The sequence below is a fragment of the Ornithodoros turicata genome, chromosome 3, assembly GCF_037126465.1.
Source record: "Ornithodoros turicata isolate Travis chromosome 3, ASM3712646v1, whole genome shotgun sequence".
Taxonomy (NCBI): domain Eukaryota; kingdom Metazoa; phylum Arthropoda; class Arachnida; order Ixodida; family Argasidae; genus Ornithodoros; species Ornithodoros turicata.
Genome location: NC_088203.1, coordinates 51,721,219 through 51,740,649, shown reverse-complemented (window position 1 = coordinate 51,740,649; position 19,431 = coordinate 51,721,219). Strand labels below are relative to the sequence as shown.

Below are 19,431 nucleotides of genomic sequence, written 5' to 3'. Positions count from 1 at the left end.
GAAAGGTAGAGGTGCAGCCTTGCGGGTGATAATTTAACCCAAAACACGCGAACCTCAATTGGGGGTAAATTTGGGGAAAAAATGGGGTCAAGCCCTAAAACTTCAGGATCTATTCATACATAGTGACAGTGCACCAAATATCAAGAGGGCTAGCTTGTTTATCTGCTCCCCCCAGGCCTTCACAACTGTGAATGCCTGCTAACAAGTATAGAACAATATCACTAACCTCGTCCTCAGCTGCAACGACGGAAAGCTGCTTCTGTCTGCACTCTAGAACATCAATCACACGATTCCTTACAATGATGAATACATGTGCATTTGAGAAAAATTCAGTATGATACTAACCACTGTTGCAACTTCTCTTGTGACTGATGTTCTCCTTTTGGAGTGCCCAGTTGGGGTCACGCAACTCATCCAGTTCTGCCTTCACTTTCCTATACTTTCGGAGAATAGTGCGGTGATTTTTCTCTAGCTTTTGATATGCAGCTTCCAGGCTCTGCGGTTTGGTAGTGAATTGCATATAACTAATGTAATTAACAGCAAAGGTTAACGCGGGACATGCATATAATGCATAGGCTTTTCTACACTAGACAGGAAAACATAGCAACAACACACACACAGAACAAATATGGCAGCCATGACAGATCACTAGGTAGAGGGTGAGTGCAAACAAGGGCAGAACCACCAATATAACGTCTTACTGCTATCCTCTGCGTAGAGATACACATCTATCACTCCGCTGTCGTGTTTGACTACAGAATATATTTTGAAACAGTTTATTCTTAACGATATATTTTTATACAGTTTATTTGTGACGACATATTTTCCAATAATATATTTTCATGGTGGATTCTTGAGCGATTGTGTTTTGGGCAGGGATTTTTGCGCGGTTGATTCCTTATCGGGGAATTTTACGCGGTTTATTGTAAAACAATATATTTTGAAAGAGTTTTTCTTAAAGGATTTATTCTTAAAGAATTATTACTGTAAACCCCCGTTCTATTGTGGAGCTCGGCGCACCGCTGCTGTTGCCTGAGCTTGCCTCCCTTGAGCTGGTCCCTCTCTGTATTCCAGTAGCTCCATCTGCTCTGTCTGCAGCGGCAGCCATGCATTGGTCCTCTGCAGTATCTGCATAATCAACTTCTGCAGCACCCGTCCCATGTTGCATTTCACGTATTATGTGGAGGAATCGAGACAGATGTTATTTACTCGTGAGCTAAAGGTCAACAATGTAGTTGGAGACAATATGACGGCATAAAAAAAAACGGTACACTATTTCAGAAATAGCAAATATAGCTGATGTGTGTGTGTTGCCACGTACCAGGACTCCTCCACCCTAGCAAAAAAAGAAAACATCGCTTATTTGCTATTTTTTTAACTTTAGCTTACGCTACAGTTTTCTTTTGCAGTGCAGCCGACGCCCTCTCCTGTTCGGTTCCCGCCTTCGACTTAACAACCGTGTCCTCTGAGGAAATTGCGGAGGCACAACGGACCGACCCTGAGTTTCAGCATCTACTTGATTCCCCCGGTAGCCTCAAGCTCTCCAAGGTCCAGTTGCCCTCCAGCAATACCCACATCATATGCAACGTATCCGCCAAGCGCCAGCGGCCCCTTGTACCTCACTCTCTTCGCAAGGCCGTGTTTGATTCCCTCCACAGCATCTCCCATCCCAGTGCACGTGCCATACGCGCCCTCATCTCCCACTGCTACGTTTGGCCTGAGATGAACAAGGACATTTCAACTTCGTGTAAGACTTGCCACCAATGCCAGCGCGTCAAAGTGACACGTCACACTTTCACCCCTTTGGCCGTTTTCCCATTGCCTGAAGCACGCTTTGCTCGGACCACAAACGCGTATTGTGAAGGGGCTCGTTATTTTATTCCCCCCATTCCATCCAGCAATGGGGTAGAGTATCGCCTGTGGCGATGAAACTCCCCACTGTCCAAGGTCGAAAATAAAGTTGTTGTTGTTGCTCGGATCCACGTCGACATCGTTGGTCCCCTGCCCTCCTCGCAAGGCCACCGATACCTGCTAACCATGATTGATCGCTTCACCCGTTGGCCCGAGGCTACTCCCATGGTAGATGCCACTGCGCACTCCGTCACCGCAGTCTTCCTAGAAGCCTGGGTTTCCCGCTTCGGCGCGCCGCTTAGCGTCACAACGGATCGCGGCGGGCAGTTTGGCAGCTCTTTTCACCAGCCTGTTGCGTTCCCTTGGTACCATTCATCACACAACAACGGCCTACCACCCTTCTTCCAACGGCATGGTGGAAAGATTCCATCGCTCCCTGAAATCAGCGCTCATGGCCACAGGCACCCCTCCGCTGTGGTTTGAACGGTTACCCCTTGTCCTCCTCGGCATCCGTACTGCTTTTAAGGAGGATATGGGTTGCTCCCCGGCAGAGATGGTATACGGAACACCGCTACGTCTGCCCGGTGAGCTGGTCGCATCCCCGTCACACTCTTCAGGCCTCGATCCTCAGCTCTTCGTCGACCGCCTGAGACACGCTATGCGGGCCTTGCGCCCTTCACCGCCACGATGTTCCTCCGCACGGCCAGAGTATTCGCCACCCGGCGTTGGCACCTGCACACACGTTTATGTCCGGCGTGACGCCGCCCGCAGACCTCTGGAGCCATCCTACGACGGCCCTTTCCCTGTTCTATCACGCACTTCGAAGACTATTTCCATCGACCGCAACGGCAAACGGGACACACTCTCTTTGGACCGGGTTAAGCCAGCGCACATTGCCCCTACAGCCCCTCCTGCCAGCAGCACCGCTCCCCAAACTACGGCTCTTTCCGCGGCATGTGGGCGCCGCCGGGTACGCTTCAACGTTCCGTGACCATCTTCCCGGCCTCGTCACTGAGGGGGGAGCCTGTGGCCAAGGAAGTCGATAACGACGAAGCGCGGGAGCATACGCTAGCTCAGCTCCTGCCGCGCCATTAAACACTTCTTTTCCTGTTCCCTGAGCTCGACGGTTGTCCATTCCCTGTCTCTCGTAGCTTATGCTACAAGAGGGGGGGGGGGTTCGTATCCGTCCTGGGTCGACTTGGGGGGGGGGGGAACTTGGCCGACATTCGTCTGGAAAATCTTCGGAAAACCCAGGGAAACCCTCAGACAGCACAGCTGGTGACAGGATTCTCGCAACAGATGAACGGAAGTTTTGGACACCCCATAACGTTTCTATGAAATAATATTGGTACGGGTTCCAAATAGATGAGACATATTGGTGACGTGAGATGAGAATTTTGGGTAGAAGGCTTGGTGCGAATTTGAAATAGCCAAGTGATCTGTTTTCCTTGGGGTGCGTAAAACATGAGACGGCCAAGAAAGATGCACAGCCCAACGAGATGACGACATGAAACAAGGGAATTACAAATAGAGTAGGCACATATAATGACAATGTGACTCACACTGAGCAGAAGACATGACTTTGCGTTTGTTACTGTTTCATGGTCGCATCATTAACTAGTATTCAGCAAAATATAAGCATTATGTAGGGGTTCTTGTAACAGATTACACAATCTTGTGCAAAAAATCTTATTGTGGACGTTTATGAAAGAAGGAGAGCACAAGTACTATAGTGTTGTATGTTGTTGTAGTGTTGTACTAAGTATAGTACTATACTTGAGCCAGTATTGGGTTGTTTGCAGGAAGGGAACCCAGAAGCCTTTTTAATTCCCAGAAGTAGGGCCACTTTTCACCTGCGGAGCCCGTGCCCAATCTGTTGTGCTTTGTGGAAGGGAACACGTGTAGATTATTTGACAAGCTGCATGACAACAACAACAACAATAAATGAAGGAGAACTGATGATGACATAGAATGTTCCCCGCGGCAGCTACAGGACCCACCCCACTTCACAGAGGCTAATATAAGAGGATGAATTATGGTGAACGCGAAGCGACGACAGGTCCGTCCGAGTTCTGCATGAACATGTACCAATGCTTTGTAAAAGCAAATTATGACTTGTTTTTGCCACTATACCAATGTAGTTACACTGTATGTGACTGTATGGAAAATATATGCTTACCTGAACTCTTGCGTCATGCTTTCTGTTTTGGAGTGGACCTGCTTTCGCGTCCTGTGGATGACGACTGACTCCAGTTCTCGAACCATTCTTTCGCAGACTGCGGCGTTTCGCTTCTGACCCCTCAGATCATCTATCTTTTCACTCCACACGCGCACAAGGGCCATTGTTTCGTCGCCAGTCCACATCGTACGGGCAGCACGGGCGCGTTTTTCCGTTGTGTTCTCCATATAACTGCTCTCGGTCACACACAGACGAGTACGACCAGAAATGGACCGCAATTCAGACAGGCACTGACAACCAAACGCTCTTTCCAACACACAAAGTTTACGAGTACGACGCAACGGCTGCGAGAAACATGGCGAAGGCAGGCACAGCGCAGAGAGGAGTTCCCGTCGTTGCCGTATTGAGGTTATACGTGCGTAGAACCTGCTGTCGAGGCTCGCCATTTGCGCTCTGAAGGCCGCTAGCAACCTCCTTTAGCACCAAATGTCACTTATCGCTAAAGGTAATTTCACTTGTCGTCTGGCATGGACACAAAAGGCCCTTTAGCTGAAGCGTAGCTAGCGTAGTTTTGGCGCTCTATGGCCTTTGTTGCCCTTTGTGCCATTAAAACCATAATCTCTCTCTCTCTCTCTCTCCCTTCAGCTAAATGCCATTTTCGTAACTGACATTTATCGTGTCGTCTGACAGGGGCATGACTGGGGTATAAGCCCCATGTCGGTAAGGGCGACGTAATATCTAGCAAAATTGTAACAGCGATGTTAGGGTCTCATCCTGAATGTTATTCCAAACAGAAAAACCAAACGGAGCAAAAGCGTCTCCTTCTCAAACCGCCCGCATGACTAGCTTTTAATTTCAGGACCGCTGCACGCAGCTGTTTACTCAGTTTGTCGGCTGATAGTTGGTACTGTAAGACGCGTTGCGGTTCGGGAGGGGTAGGCTTCACCTAAGAGAGATATTCCTTGTCCGTGCACCACGAACAGGGTGGTACTGGCGCATTAAACCGTGTTGGCGCTTGTGCCTGCGGTGGCATGGCCAACCCGGCACGAAGCCGCTCCTTCATTAGTGTGCTAAACTCAGTCACACAGGACAGTCATAACAGCAGGGTCTGACAACGCCCCCGCGCGCAGGTACAAAAGTACTCTGTGGGCGGCGTGCTGCATGTTCCCTAGGCCTAATCGTATAGTGCCTGATGATACTGGTACCTGTTTATCATCAGTCGGCCTCCATGTGGGAGGAAACAAAAAGACGGGGTGTAAGAAAGCCTAACAAAACATATCCTTGCCCAAAACCAGGCAACTCTTCCTCTACCCTACCTTCCAATCAACGAAAACGATAAAACAACGAAGGTAAAACAGCTATGCGATAAACTAACGCGGCTACAGAGGTCCGCGCCTACCAAACAAACACATGGAAAGGCCAACAGACAGCACAGCAGCAACAATAATACCTCCTATGTCTTTCTTGGCAGATACCTTTTGGCTGAGTTGCTTCATGATTCGGGGGTTGAAATCAAATCCGGTTCCATATTGTTACGAACCACCGTTAGGTAGCATGTGAGCGATTTGCCCAAACCCTGAAGGAATAACGGGCACAGAGGTGGATGTGCAAGTTCGCTAAGACATACAAATTATATCCTCATAGTGGAAACTAGATCCTGACGGACTAACGTCCAAACGACGAGAGCCTTTGACAAGTCCAAGTGAGCTATCTTTAAAACAACCGAAGGTGAGCGTGTTTTAGTTCAGACTACCGGAACACTTCCGTGGTATTCTTGAGACCGTTACTCAACACAGTGTATCCCCCAGTTCCCACGTCGTACAGAAGAAATCTCCAGCTGGGGGTGCTCCATATTGGTCCTCTGCCGCTCGCGAAATGTCATTTAGCAAGCGTTTGGTGGTGGACACCACTGCTTCCCCGAAAGTTCGAAAGTTGAGCTAGAGTGTTTACAGCTCGTCGCGCCCGGTCCGATGTTGGAGGCCAGGAGATTTCACACTAAGTCGATCGTTGACCTTATTCTAGCTTACCCTAGCTGACGTTGAGGCTGATGATGGCTGTTTTCGCAAAGCTCAGTTACCCAATTCAGCTTCAACCAATTCACGATTTCGCTTGATCTCCTGTGGAGGACTTTTGTAGACGAAATTTGTTGGTTTCATTTCCCAGGTCGTTGTTTGTGAAATCATGTTCCTCTTCGATATCCGGAGGCAAACATATCGACGAATCACCTCAACGCAGTAATACAAACAACGGACTTCAATGAATATTTCAATAAACTTCAAGAAACAGAATGACACAGGTCGATCCCGTGTATAAGACAACCCCTGCCCCCATTTTTTAGGGCAATGTGAGGAAAAATACCCACAGCCATGATGTATCTTGGTCATTCAGCAAACGCACATGCAAAATGTGATTATTATTAAGGGAATTAGGATGATGATGATGATTCGCGTCCTTCCTGGCGCACGAGCGACGAAGGCCATAATGCGCCAAGACAATGCCAAGAAAGATACTAGTGACGTGTGACTAGTGAAAGTATAGTGACTCAGTTAACCCTCTCAGGTACACAAGATAACGGGCGAAGGAAAAATAGTTCTAGCGTGTTTTCCTGTTCATTTGAGGCTTCTAGATGACGAAACTACATCAAACAAAATGAATCTCTTTGTTCATAAACAGTTATTTGCTGGGATATATGTGTCCCTATGTACGTGAACAGTAAAACATCTCATAGTTGGCGCTAGTGCTTTCCTCCGTTATGAAACTCGATAAAGCAGTTCCTCGGCGTAGTAAAACACAGGTGGACGTCGCAGGCTGTGCAGTAGTTCACGGTGCGATTTTCCACCCTTGATTTCGCACAGTTTACACAACGCTTTCGTGCGGATGCCTTGGCCATTTGGTGGCACGTTGGTGCTGGCCTTGTGAGTATCTGACTGCGCTTTTGGGTCTGCACATGCTCGCTGTACTGCGATAACGTCCGGAAAAGTTCCCAACGAGAGAGCGCGCCACAGCTTGTCTGAACTCTAGCGAGGTAAGCGGGGGAAGGCTAGGTTTCTCGCTTTGAATCTTGCTGTAGACAATGTAACCATTGTTGACGCCAATGTCAAGCAGGTCAAAAACACCCGTAGGTAGTACTTCAATCTTGATCGTCTGTCCACTTCATACGTCACTGCCTTTTGATCCATGAGGTCAACCCCACCCATTCCCTTATTGTATTCGCTCATGTCCAGGGGACAACAAACGTCAACATTTTTTTCCTTTGTACCCGCGCATCGCCGCTGCACCGTGACGGTCTCCACAGGAGAAATGAAGTTCGAAAGCATTAGAACTGCATGGTTGTCCATTCATTTGACGCAACAAATGCCATCAGCGGAGAAAGATGCTATGTCCCCTCGTTTCATGTCTTTGTCACTGGGAAATGCTTTCGGCATACCCTTTCGATTGGCATGTACAGTACCACACGCCTTTATGTCTCGTTCAGAAAGTTGAAGCTGGAGGGCCGGGGAATTGAAGAAATTGTCGAAAAAGAATTCGCATCCGAGGCCCTCGAGGGTACTAGTGAGCTGGACCACGACAGATTCACGAAGTCCCATCTCCATGCCTTCCGGTTTCTTCCCCGTGTACATGTCACACTGAAAAAGGTATCCGGTTTCAGAGTCACAGCGGCACCACATCTTCAACCCCCAGCGGATAGGCTTATTTTTTATATATTGTTTTATGGTGTTGTGCCCTTTGAATTTGATCATGTGCTCGTCTATAGACTGCCGCTTTGTAGGGGCTAGTGCCGCTTGAAACGTCTCGTTACATTGAGTGATCAGAGGTCGCACTTTGTAAGCCCTGTCGAACTCTGGGTCGCGTCTGTCGGGCTGACACTCGTGGTTTGCAAAGTGGAGGGCACCCCTGATTTGCTCAAAGCGGTGAAGTGGCATAACATACGAAAAGTATGCAACACCCAGATCAGGCAGAGTCGACCAGTAATTCATCAGTGCCGGCAAAACGTGGTAACTCATAACTAGGTTCATTCCCAGGAAGGCCTCATCTCATCACCAGAAGTTTTGAAAAGGCTCCCCTTCTGTTCGCAGTACGGAATGGTTTCCTTTGCTAAAACGTCTGACACCAGCTTGTCGAAATTCATCACTGCAGAAAAGACTTGCAAGGGTGTAACATTACTCGCTTCCGACTTCGGAATACAGAGGACCTCTCCGTACTGGACGCTATGCTCACTTGAGAATCTTCGTGACTTGTGGAATCTTTTCCAGATAACTGTCTTACCACCTCTCCCGCCCATTGTCTCGACCGTGCCATGTGAAGACTCATGAGATACAGTCGGCCTGCTTCGTTTTTTAGGCGAGTCTGATGCAGTGCTCTTTTCTGGATGCTCGATATCAATTTCTTCGATGCCATTACCAATATCAGTTTCTAAAAACCCAATATTTTCGTCGTCTAGCTGGAGAGCGGTCTCATCATCACTGTCGTCCGCAAATAAAAATTGGCAAATTTCTTTATCTGAAACCAGGAACTTCCGTCGTTTCACGGACATCCTGCTGTGCAAAAAGAAAGATGACGTTTATGAACCCCCAGCAAACTGCGATGAACACGTTGAAATACAATATGAACGGAAGCATTGGGAGCTTCTGTCCACGAAATCGTAACGAGCGGAGAGACTATACACTTCGGGTGCAACAATACGTGACAGTTCTCCCTCCCGGCACACAGGGACACATGTGTCCCATGCCATGAACTCATCGACGAATCTGTGTTAGACGACACTGATCGTCTCGCTATTATAATGTGGCTATTTTTCGATGGTTTATCTTTATATTCTAACCGTTCTTTGATGGTTATGCAAGGGTAATTGTAAAAAAAAGAAAAACGTACTTACTGCTCAGCAGAGAACTTGGTCAGATTCTTAGCCGCTTCTTCTTCGTTTTGCGCGCGTTTTGCAACAGCGTTGCCAGACTAGGTGCCTTATTTCGAAAAACCTAGGTTCCGCCTTCCGCCCAGAGGCTGCGTGACGACGTATAGGTGGCAGTTTTCTTAAATAATTCAGTTTAAAGCCCGTGGACGTATTTGTCCCATGTACGTCAAAGGGTTAAGATAAAAGTGTACAGCTTGAGCATCACAGGACAAAAAAATCAAATAAATAAAACTACAATAAAACTAAATAAAACACCAATGCCAACAGTATTTCACCGCATTCTACAGAGACCATGTCCCACTCCACCCAGCCCTTCTACTGGGTGACACTCCTCTTGTGCCGTTTGATAATGTCATCCAATCATTGACCATGTGTGGGTTACTTAGTCAGATATAGATGTTCAGCATTGCTCCGCTTTTAGCCTTTGTCACCCAACTCGATCATCATGTAAATCTCTCATCGCTCATATTTGTAGATAGCGGTCACCATCCTCTCTCATGATGATGATGGTGATGATTAGGAGTTTAGTGGCGCAACGACAACAAAGATCATAATGCCTCCTCTCTCATCCTGGACCATCTCATCGCTCACACCTGTAGATAGCTCCCGGCGTCGGGAACTTGGCGCCCCCATCGCCCGGCAGCAGCCGCAGTAGCCCCCTCCTGCACTCACGGTTGGGTCGCCGCAGGAGGGAGACCCCCACATATAGCTGTGCGTGGCTTTCCCGTGTCTGGGGAAAAGGGGATCCTGGCGGTTGAGTGGACCCGGAGGTTGTTTAGGACCCTTCGGGGCCCCTCCGGGAAAGCAACACACCGCTTTGGGCCCTGCTTCCCATAGTCGGGTGGTCCTGGAAGACCCGGCCAGGATTATTCAGCTAGTCGCCATCTCCCTTTTCATTACTTTCTCTTCCTTGGTCTCCTTCTTTCTCTCGTTTTCCTCTTTTCACCTTCTTTGGCGGCAAGGGTCAACCTTGGGCAGTCTTTCATACTCCAGAAGCTGCACTAGGGTATAGTGCAGAGGCAAGTCTTAGCGTGTGGGGCACGTTCCCTCGTTGGGCTCGATGGTGGGCGACACCTGCTGCACCGAACCACATCTTTCTTTGTATGGATACTTCACGTTCAAAAAAACATGATCAGCGCCATAAGCGGCGCTGCACCGAAGCACCAGTAAACTCATTCAACCTATCTCCAGAACCATGGTTTCCGAAATTCCTGGTACTCCATTCTGAAGACGAGGCTGAACAACTCTCTAAGATATCACCGTTTGTCATTGGCAGGGAAATAGAAAAATCAATTGGAAAGACCTACACTGCAAAAAAACTGTCATCTGGGGACCTTCAAATCGAGGTTCAAACCAGGGAGCAAAGCTCGGCCCTCCAAGCTGTCAGGAAAATTCGGGACATAGCGGTGTCCCTTGCAAAACACAGAAACCTCAACATTGTCAGGGAAATTGAGCTTCTCGAGTGCACCGACTCTGAGATTGAGGAAGGCCTGCGGGAAGAGGGTGTCGTGGTAGCAAAGCGAATAGTGATGCGTCGGGACGGTAAAGAAATCTCAACAAAGCACATTGTTTTATCATTTGAACTACACAAGCTTCCTACAATCATCAAGGCTGGTTACCTCAACTGCCACGTGCGACCCTATGTCGCTAATCCGCGGCGTTGTTTCAAGTGTCAACGCTTCGGGCACGGGTCTCAGGTCTGCCGTGGACAGGAAACATGTCCCAAATGCTCTGGTACAGGTCACCCAGCAGGATCCTGCCGAAATCAAGTGCGGTGTGCAAATTGTAAAGGTGACCACCCTGTCTACTCCAGGTCATGTCCCCGATGGAAAGATGAAAAAGAAATCCTTAGAATCAAGGCAGAGCAAAATATCTCGTACAAAGACGCAAAGGCGCAAGCAGAGTTCAGGAAAAAGGGCACTTTCTCCGAAGTGGTGCGTAGGGGAGTGGCACCACAGAGGAGGTCCGTGGAGACCCAAACTGCTGGGCCTCCACCCTACACTCCCCCCCCCCCCCCAGAGGGATGGAGATACGGAAGTATCTCCTTCTGTTTCCATTACTTCCCCCATGCCTGCAGCGGCCTCAGCTGAGGTTGCTTGCACGGCATCCGTCTGGGATGGATTGCTCAAAGATCCATCCCAAGTACCTGTTGTTAACATGGAGCTCGACGACGAAGACCGTGCTTCACAGAAGTCGTCTTCGAGCCTCCCAGGCAATTTCTCGCAATCAAAAGAGAAACACGAAAGATCAAGTGGTAGAGGCAGAGGCAACAGACCCACGGACCAGCAAAAACAGCCCCCACCAAGGGTGCTGCCTCCTTAAATGCACATAATGGTCAAAGTCTCTTTGTTTTTCTTAACCACAATCCTTTTCATGGGACAGGTCCTTCTACAATGGAACTGTCGAGGCCTCTTTACCAACATAGATGACATACATGACCTTCTTGAAAAGTATAAAGATGTCTGTTTCTGTTTGCAAGAGACATGCAACTATACTTGAACAAGCAAAGTATAAACCCATTTCGAAAATATAATGTTTTTCGAAAGATCGTACGAACACCTCACGTTCATCTGGGGGTGTGGCTCTGATTACTCCGCAGTCCATTCCTTCCAATTCTGTTCCACTTGTTACAGACCTTGAGGCTGTAGCTGTACAAATATGCCTCGGCAGGGTCATTACAGTGTGTTCATTGTACCTGCCCCCTTCAGTAGTAATCCACCAAAGAGACTTTGAGCATCTTTGTGACCAGCTGCCTCAACCTTTCCTTATTCTTGGGGACCTGAATGCTCACAGCCCCCTGCGGGGCAGCAGAAGGTGAGACGTCAGAGGGAAAATGCTGGAAAGCGTTTTGATGTCAAGGTCAATTTGCTTGCTCAACACGGGACAAGCTACTTACGTTAATGCAGCGACACAAAGCTTTTCTTCTCTAGATATCTCGCTGTGCAGTCCCTCGCTGTTTACCAGTTTAGACTGGGCAGTTGAACAAAATCCACGAGGGAGTGACCACTTTCCTGTTATCGTGAAATTGTGTGGTGCTACAAATACACTCACAACACGACCACCCCGATGGAAACTAGCTCAGGCCGACTGGAGCTTATTCCAAAGGGAAGTCAAACTCCAGTCCTCTTCTTTTGAACACATGTCAGTCGAAGAGGCAAACACTTTAGTTACAAGCACAATCATAGATGCCGCCAAACAATCTTCCACAGACCCATTATCACATGTCACACTGAAAAAGGTATCCGGTTTCAGAGTCACAGCGGCACCACATCTTGAACCCCCAGCGGATAGGCTTATTTTTTATATATTGTTTTATGGTGTTGTGCCCTTTGAATTTGATCATGTGCTCGTCTATAGACTGCCGCTTTGTAGGGGCTAGTGCCGCTTGAAACGCCTCGTTACATTGAGTGATCAGAGGTCGCACTTTGTAAGCCCTGTCGAACTCTAGGCCGCGTCTGTCGGGCTGACACTCGTGGTTTGCAAAGAGCAAAGGTCGGCTCCCCAAGCGTCCAAAACCTTGGTGGACTGACGATTGCGCAAAGACTAGAAAGGAACAGAATCGTGCCTGGGGTACCTTTCGTAGATACCCCACATCACAGAATCTTCTTGCCTTCAAAAAAGCACGTGCCAAAGCAAGGTGGACACGAAAGCAAGCAAAAAGGTCTTCTTGGCACAACTTTGTTTCTTCTTTAACACATGGAACCCCATCAAAGAAAGTATGGGATAGGCTTCGGAAAATTAAAGGAGACTGCTAGAGTTTCTCCATTCCTCTCCTTCAAGTCAATGGTGTTCCATGTCAGAGTTTAGACGAACAGGCGGACCTCCTAGGTGAACATTTCCAAAATGTTTCCAGTTCTGCACATTACAGCAAAACGTTCTTGTCTGTAAAGAACCGTGCAGAAAAGAGTCATTTCAACTCTGGGTGGCGAAAATTATGCATACAACCAGCCTTTCACTATGGTAGAGCTCCAGCGAGCAATGTCATCAGTGAAGGTCAGTGCACCTGGTCCAGACAGGGTCGCCTATTCCATGATCACCCACTTATCAGAGGAATCCAAAGGGTGTCTTCTAAACTTCTTCAACAAAGTCTGGGATAAGGGGCAGATGCCAACAGCATGGAAGGTAGCAACTGTAATTCCACTTCTCAAACCTGGCAAAGAAGCGTCAAATCCCACCAGCTACAGGCCCATTGCACTCACCAGCTGTTTGGGAAAAACATTCGAAAGAATGGTGAACAACCGACTAGTGTATTATCTTGAATGCAATAACTGGCTCGATAAGTACCAATGTGGATTCCGAGCTGCACGTTCAACGACAGACCATCTTGTTCGTTTGGAGACCACAATCCGAGAAGCGTTTGTCAGGCGGAGTCACTGCGCCTCTGTATTCTTCGATTTAGAAAAGGCATATGATACCGCGTGGAGGTATGGTATCATCCGGGATCTGTACTTTTTAGAGATACGGGGCCGGCTTTTATGCTGCGTAATTAACTTTCTCCAAGATAGAACTTTCAGGGTCCAACTGGGCAGCACTATGTCACAACCATTTCTACAGGAGAATGGAGTTCCTCAGGGCTCCGTGCTTAGTGTGACATTATTCATTGTGAAAATGAACTCCAGAGCCACTGGAATTCCTCCGTCTATATCGTATTCGCTGTTCGTTGTTGACATTCAAATCTCTTACTCGTCTGCAAATTTGGCAACTTGTGAGAGGCAGTTACAACTAGCAATAAACAGATTGGTTAAATGGGCAGACCAGAATGGATTCAAGTTCTCTTCAGAAAAGACTATCTGCGTTCTGTTTACCAGGAAAAAGGGACTACTTCCAAACCCCACACTTTTCATGCATGGTAAGGACATTGCTGTCCGAGAAGAACACAAATTTCTAGGAATGGTTTTTGATAGAAAGCTTACGTTTTTGACGCACATCAAACAACTAAAAGCAAAATGCATAAAGTCTTTAAATCTCATGAAAGGTATCGCTCACAGGTCTTGGGGAGCAGGTAAAACAACCCTCCACAAAATATATGCATCAGTAATTCGGTCCAAGATGGATTATGGTTGTGTTGTTTACAGTTCTGCTCGTACGTCAGTCCTCAAGTTAATTGACCCAGTACATCACCCAGTTAGCTCTTGGAGCTTTCCGCACCTCACCAGTGGAAAGTTTGTACGTCGAGTCCAGTGAGTGGTCTCTGGACAGGCGACGGGCTTACCTCACTATTCTTTATGGTCTTAAAATTAAAAGCCATCGTCAGAATCCAGCTCTGCCTTGTGTCCAGGACACTCGGCTTCAGCGACTGTTTGTACACAGACCATCAGTGGTATGGCCTTTTAGCATGCGAGCTTTGCAATATCAAGACTTTGATAACTTTTTATATCAGGATTCCTGGATCCTAGAACAGGGTGACGAAAGCGCTCCTTGGCAATCACAACCACAGTTCAACTACTCCTTAACTAAATACAATAAAAAGGATACGTCGCCCTTAGTCCTTCAGCAAGAGTTCTTCGAATTAAAGCATTCCTTTGGCGACCACACTGAAATATACACAGATGGGTCACGGACTGCTGACAGCGTTTCCTGCGCCATGGTATCTGCAGCAGTGACACGGTCGCACCGTTTAAATCCAGCAGCATCCATTTTTACTGCTGAAGTATACGCACTGATCTTGGCACTTAATTTTATATTGCAAACAGGTATTAAATCTGGAGTAATTTACACAGACTCTCTTAGCTCTCTGCATGCTATGAGTAGTCTGCAGCGGGCTAAGAACCTTCTAGTTCATAGAGCACGTTCTTTGGCCAATAAGATAATAAAGAGAGGTTATAACTTAACATTCTGTTGGGTGCCCAGTCACGTGGGTATCCCAGGAAATGAACTTGCAGACCGAGCCGCAGCAACAGCTCTTTCATCAGAAATTACCCCATTCGACTTCCCTTTCCATGACTTCAGACGTGCATTAAAAAAGGCCATTAATGAAAAATGGCAGCAGTTCTGGGATGAACAAACTCGGAACAAGCTTCATCTCACAAAATCACACATAGGGCATAAGGTACATGCAATCCAACAACGCCTCCAGGAGGTGCTGAGACACAGGCTCAGAATTGGGCATACATTTTTGTCGCACGGCCATCTACTTCGTGGAGAGGAGCCACCGCAGTGCACCCATTGTAACGAGCAACTCTCCATTCTTCACATTCTCATCACATGCCCACAACACGAACCTCATCGGGAGCGCTACTTCACTGAATGCTACAAGCATTGTACACCTCTTCACCCAGCACTGCTCTTGGGTGATGAGCCTGTCATTCCTTTTGAGAATGTTCATAACTTTTTTACGGAGATAGGCCTCCTTGGGAGCCTATAGCTTTTTAGTTACTTTCCGCAAGAAAACTTTACACACACTTCTTTTAACTACATCAGTATATCTTTAGGTTGAATTTCAGTCACCTTGTTCTGATAACTTGATTCATCTGTGTTTATAACCGTGTTTGGTGCATTATGACCATTGTAGTCGCTGCGCCATAAAAACTCTAATCATCATCATCATCATCATGTAGATAGCTTTTAACTACCACACTCACTTGTTATTATCACTTGTTGTTGTTATCGACAAACATATCTCCCACACACTTACCATAGTTTTGGCGCTCTTTGGCCTGTTGCCCTTTGTGCCATTAAACGCATAATGTCTCTCTCTCTCTCTCTCTCTAGCACTTGAAACATCGACGCGGGTTGGGTATATAGGGTCGGACGTGGCCGCTTACATACCCACCCTATATTTCTGCAGGGAGCGTGTGCAATTGTAAATAAAATATTTTCACGAGCTCTACACATACCATTCAGCTCTACATCCCTTTCTTTTGCTGGGGGATGAAGCCATTCTATCGCTTGAACGTGTTTTTAACTTTTTTCAACACATTCGTCTTTTAAACACGTTCAAGCGATAGAATGGCTTTGAACAAGTCCAAACATGTTCAATCACGTCCGAACATGTTCAAACACGTTCAATGACGTCATAGAGAGTGAGAGGAAAAGCTTTACTATAAATGTCGAAGCGAACGTTCGATCGTCATTCTCGTGCCATCATGATCAGCTTGGTAGATCCTCGTAAGTAATACCCATGACGTCATCATCGTCGATATGTTTGAAGAGTTTCGTTTCCAGTGTACAACACTTTTGCTGCGCGTGAAGTCGTTTTTTTTTCCGCCTCACATATTTCGGGAGATTGGTAGCGCCCGCTTCTTCTGCACCAATTGCGGTGGATTGTGGTCCAAAGGTACGCTTCCTCGTTATTTTTTTAATACGTTCTATAATCGCTCACATTTTTTCAGAGCAAAAACATTGGACGGACCGATTGATTCGCCCGTTTCTCGGCTGTCGGACGGTACCGTTCGACGTACGTTGCGAAGGACTTCGACTATTGAAGGAAGATGGAGAAGATGGACCATCAGTGTCACTCTGTGACTGAAGAAGATTGTACGTGTGTGTTTGAGATTTAAAAAAAAAACACGCGTTTCTCACGCTCTTTTCGTTGCAGATTACGAATGGCTACTGACGGGAGATCTACCCCTGGTCCTAACCTTCAAGCCTCCTCCGAAGACCTTCTTTTTGCGGATCAGCGATCAGTTGAGCACCTGTCGTTGCGGTGGACTCTGGTCGAGAAACCCCAGCCATTGGTTAGACTCGAGCCTTCGTCCGTATTTGGGCTGCCTTCCCGGCTACGAAACCAAAGCTGGAGCCTAATTCATGTGTAACCTCTCACGAGAAATAAAAAAGGTTGTCTACTCTCATTCCGTCTCAGTCATGATGACGCCCGAGCAGAGGTTTGCAACCTTTGTGCAAACGCGAATGTATCGGGACTTGCTGCGATTACGCGATTATATTCATGGCGATAGCTGCGAGGGAGACTTTCGCTCGATTCTCAAGACGATACCCTTACGGGTATCGTATGGGAAGATTGCAAAGAAAATGAAGCGATTCGCAGATTACAAGCTCGAGCTGTTAGAAAAGTATAGACGAGGAGAGACAGTCGACCCGTGTCTCATCAACGCGGGATTCAACCGACCTATCGTCCGTCGCTACTGGCTTCTCCACACATCCCTCGACGTCACGGTGACCGGCGACGACGAGCGTCGAGTCAGCACGTTGGAAGATCGTCTCGCAAGCGTCTTGTGTATGTCGTGAAAAAATAAATAGACTATTTTTACGAAACGAGTTCGCTCACGAGGAGACGTTTTGTTGTTTCGTCATTCTCTTCGAGGTTACAGGAAAACATGGATACACAATTTTTCAAGCTGTAGCGTTTCGACATGCGCGTGTCTACGTAGATACAAAAAAGCCCGCAGTAAGGCGAAAAGGGTAATTGAATACACTTGTCGTTATACTCGTTCACTGCAGGTAAAGTCCTTCGAAGGTATGCTTCGATGGGGGGAAGTCCGTAGCTGTCGAAAAACACGGCAGACCCGTCGTAGTTTTTCAAGTAGAGCACCCAGTGCTGCCCGCGCTTCGCTCTTCCGTATTGATGATTAAATAGCCGGGCTTGCGTAAAACGAAGGCTTCGTCGGAAGCGCAAATGCCTCTCAGCATGGAGGAAGCGAGGGGGTTCAGGGACACGAGTTCCAAGATGTCGCTCTCGTACATCTTTTCTGAAGGTGACCGTACGGTCCTTGTCGACGCACATGAGCTTGGGACACTCGGAATTCAAGAGGACGGTGACCGCGTGTGGAAGGGCTTTAGCGAAGCGTAATTGCAGGCGAACGTTTCCTTTTCGCCACTCGTTCAAATGCGAAGGAGAAGAACACTTGTCCACGTCCAAGTTGAAGTAGAGAAGGAACCCGTTCGTTTTAAATCGCTCGTAGCTGTACTTGAAATGTTTCTCTCCCAGTTCTTGCAAGAAGTTAAAGTAGGGAATTTTGACGAGGTCGTTCTGAAAGTCGTACTCGGCTCGCACTTGCTGGCCGTCCACGGAGAGCATCGAATGAGACAGGTCGTAATGGCGGAATTTGTAGTGGTTCGATTGGATGTCGCCGAGAATGTCTGACGTGGCGAGCAGGGCGACGCATAATTTGGAAGGTACCCTTTCGGGGTAAACGTTTTCAAAGTGAGCGTCCAAGCTCCCGTCACTCAAGCTCCGCACCTTGGTTTCCGATCTGCGTAACACGTAGATGGCTGGCGTGGTCTGAAGCCGCTGCTCGTATTCCAAAAATAGGGAAGGTGCCAGCGTCACCTTTTTCAAGTGTAACGTCATTTCTTTAATGTCCACCTCGTAATTGTACTTTTTCTTGTCGTTAGGGACCGATATGAGTTTAAATTCGTCGTTGTTTAAGAGGAAAATGACGCGAATCTCGACGGCAGGTACCACCAGGCGCGGCTGTTGAAACAGGTCGGTATTGATCTGTCCGACGAGGTTAAAGTATTTTCCACCCTTCGTCGCTTTGTAACGTTGTTTCGGACCGCGAGACGAGACGTCGTAATCGTTCTTTAAATGTTCGTCGTCCTCGACATAAAGTCCAGCCGCGTGCACTGTTTCTGGAGCCATGGGCGTGGAATGAAGCACGACGTCCAAAATACTCCTGTAGGCGTACAACTCGTTGGAACTGACGAGCTTGTTGTTCGCATAAACGGTGACCGTCTTAAACATGCCGCTCAACAGGTGGTTTATTGGGAAAACGACATCTTTCTCGTCCATTTCTTCCCCGTCGTTGCGAACAATGCGCACGGTCAAAGACACGAAACTGCCGTAGAGATCCAAGTGCGCCCTTTGCAAATTTTGAATAGAAAATTCGATTACGGAATTATTTACTCCGTTGACAGGATAAAAGAGTTGGTACGAAGTATCTTCCACGCCATATTGAATGGAAGGGGGTTCGAATATCATCACGTCACTCGTAAGACAATGCGGTGACCGTTGCGTCTGTATTTTTGCTTTCGTTGACGTCATGACGGAGCGCGCGCAGCGGATGCGTGACCTTCACGGCGTACCAAAGATATCTGCAGGTGCGTCGTGTGTCGGCGCCTTTTGTTGTCTTTTGTGGCGTTTCTTTCCATTGTTGTTGTTTCCAGAGCCCTCCATGGAATCCAGCACGTCTCTCCCCGTTGCTATGGCCGCCTTTTTTACTTCGCGCGATATTCCTTCGCCATCGGCCAAATTCCGCGCCAAGCGCTTCAACGTTCTCTTGGCGATAGGTTTTATTTGCTGCCAGATGGGAACGATAAACTTGGATATGTTGCTCAACACACCGCCCCCTCGTTGGAAAAGGGGTCCCGTGTACATGGGAATTATTTTGGGGGAATTACGGTACATATTTGAAATGCATTGTTAGATTGGTTCTGCCTTTGGACCGCAACGGCAAACGTCTTCCCGTTTCGTCCGCGAGAACGATCGTCACTGAGGGAATTTCGAATTGAGACAGGTTAAGATACTGGATGTTATCTAACGTGTAGGTGACGACGTGCTCGTCTTTCTCGTAATAAAAGGGTAGTATTTTTA

General features: G+C 47.6%; 1 protein-coding gene and 1 long non-coding RNA gene across 2 annotated transcripts in view; one reads left to right on the top strand and one right to left on the bottom strand.

Annotated features, from left to right (window-relative positions):
* LOC135387061 (uncharacterized) overlaps window positions 1–3,693 on the top strand; it is a 191,439-nt gene extending 187,746 nt beyond the window's left edge. Inside the window, exon 6 of the long non-coding RNA XR_010420818.1 lies at window positions 3,654–3,693. This is a non-coding gene — a long non-coding RNA (uncharacterized LOC135387061). The remainder of the gene's footprint in view (window positions 1–3,653) is intronic.
* Window positions 3,694–7,368: 3,675 nt separating this feature from the next.
* Window positions 7,369–7,953, bottom strand: LOC135389450 (piggyBac transposable element-derived protein 4-like). Its single transcript, XM_064619498.1, has one exon. The coding sequence runs from the start codon at window positions 7,951–7,953 to the stop codon at window positions 7,369–7,371; it is 585 nt and encodes a 194-aa protein (XP_064475568.1).
* Window positions 7,954–19,431: the final 11,478 nt, after the last annotated feature.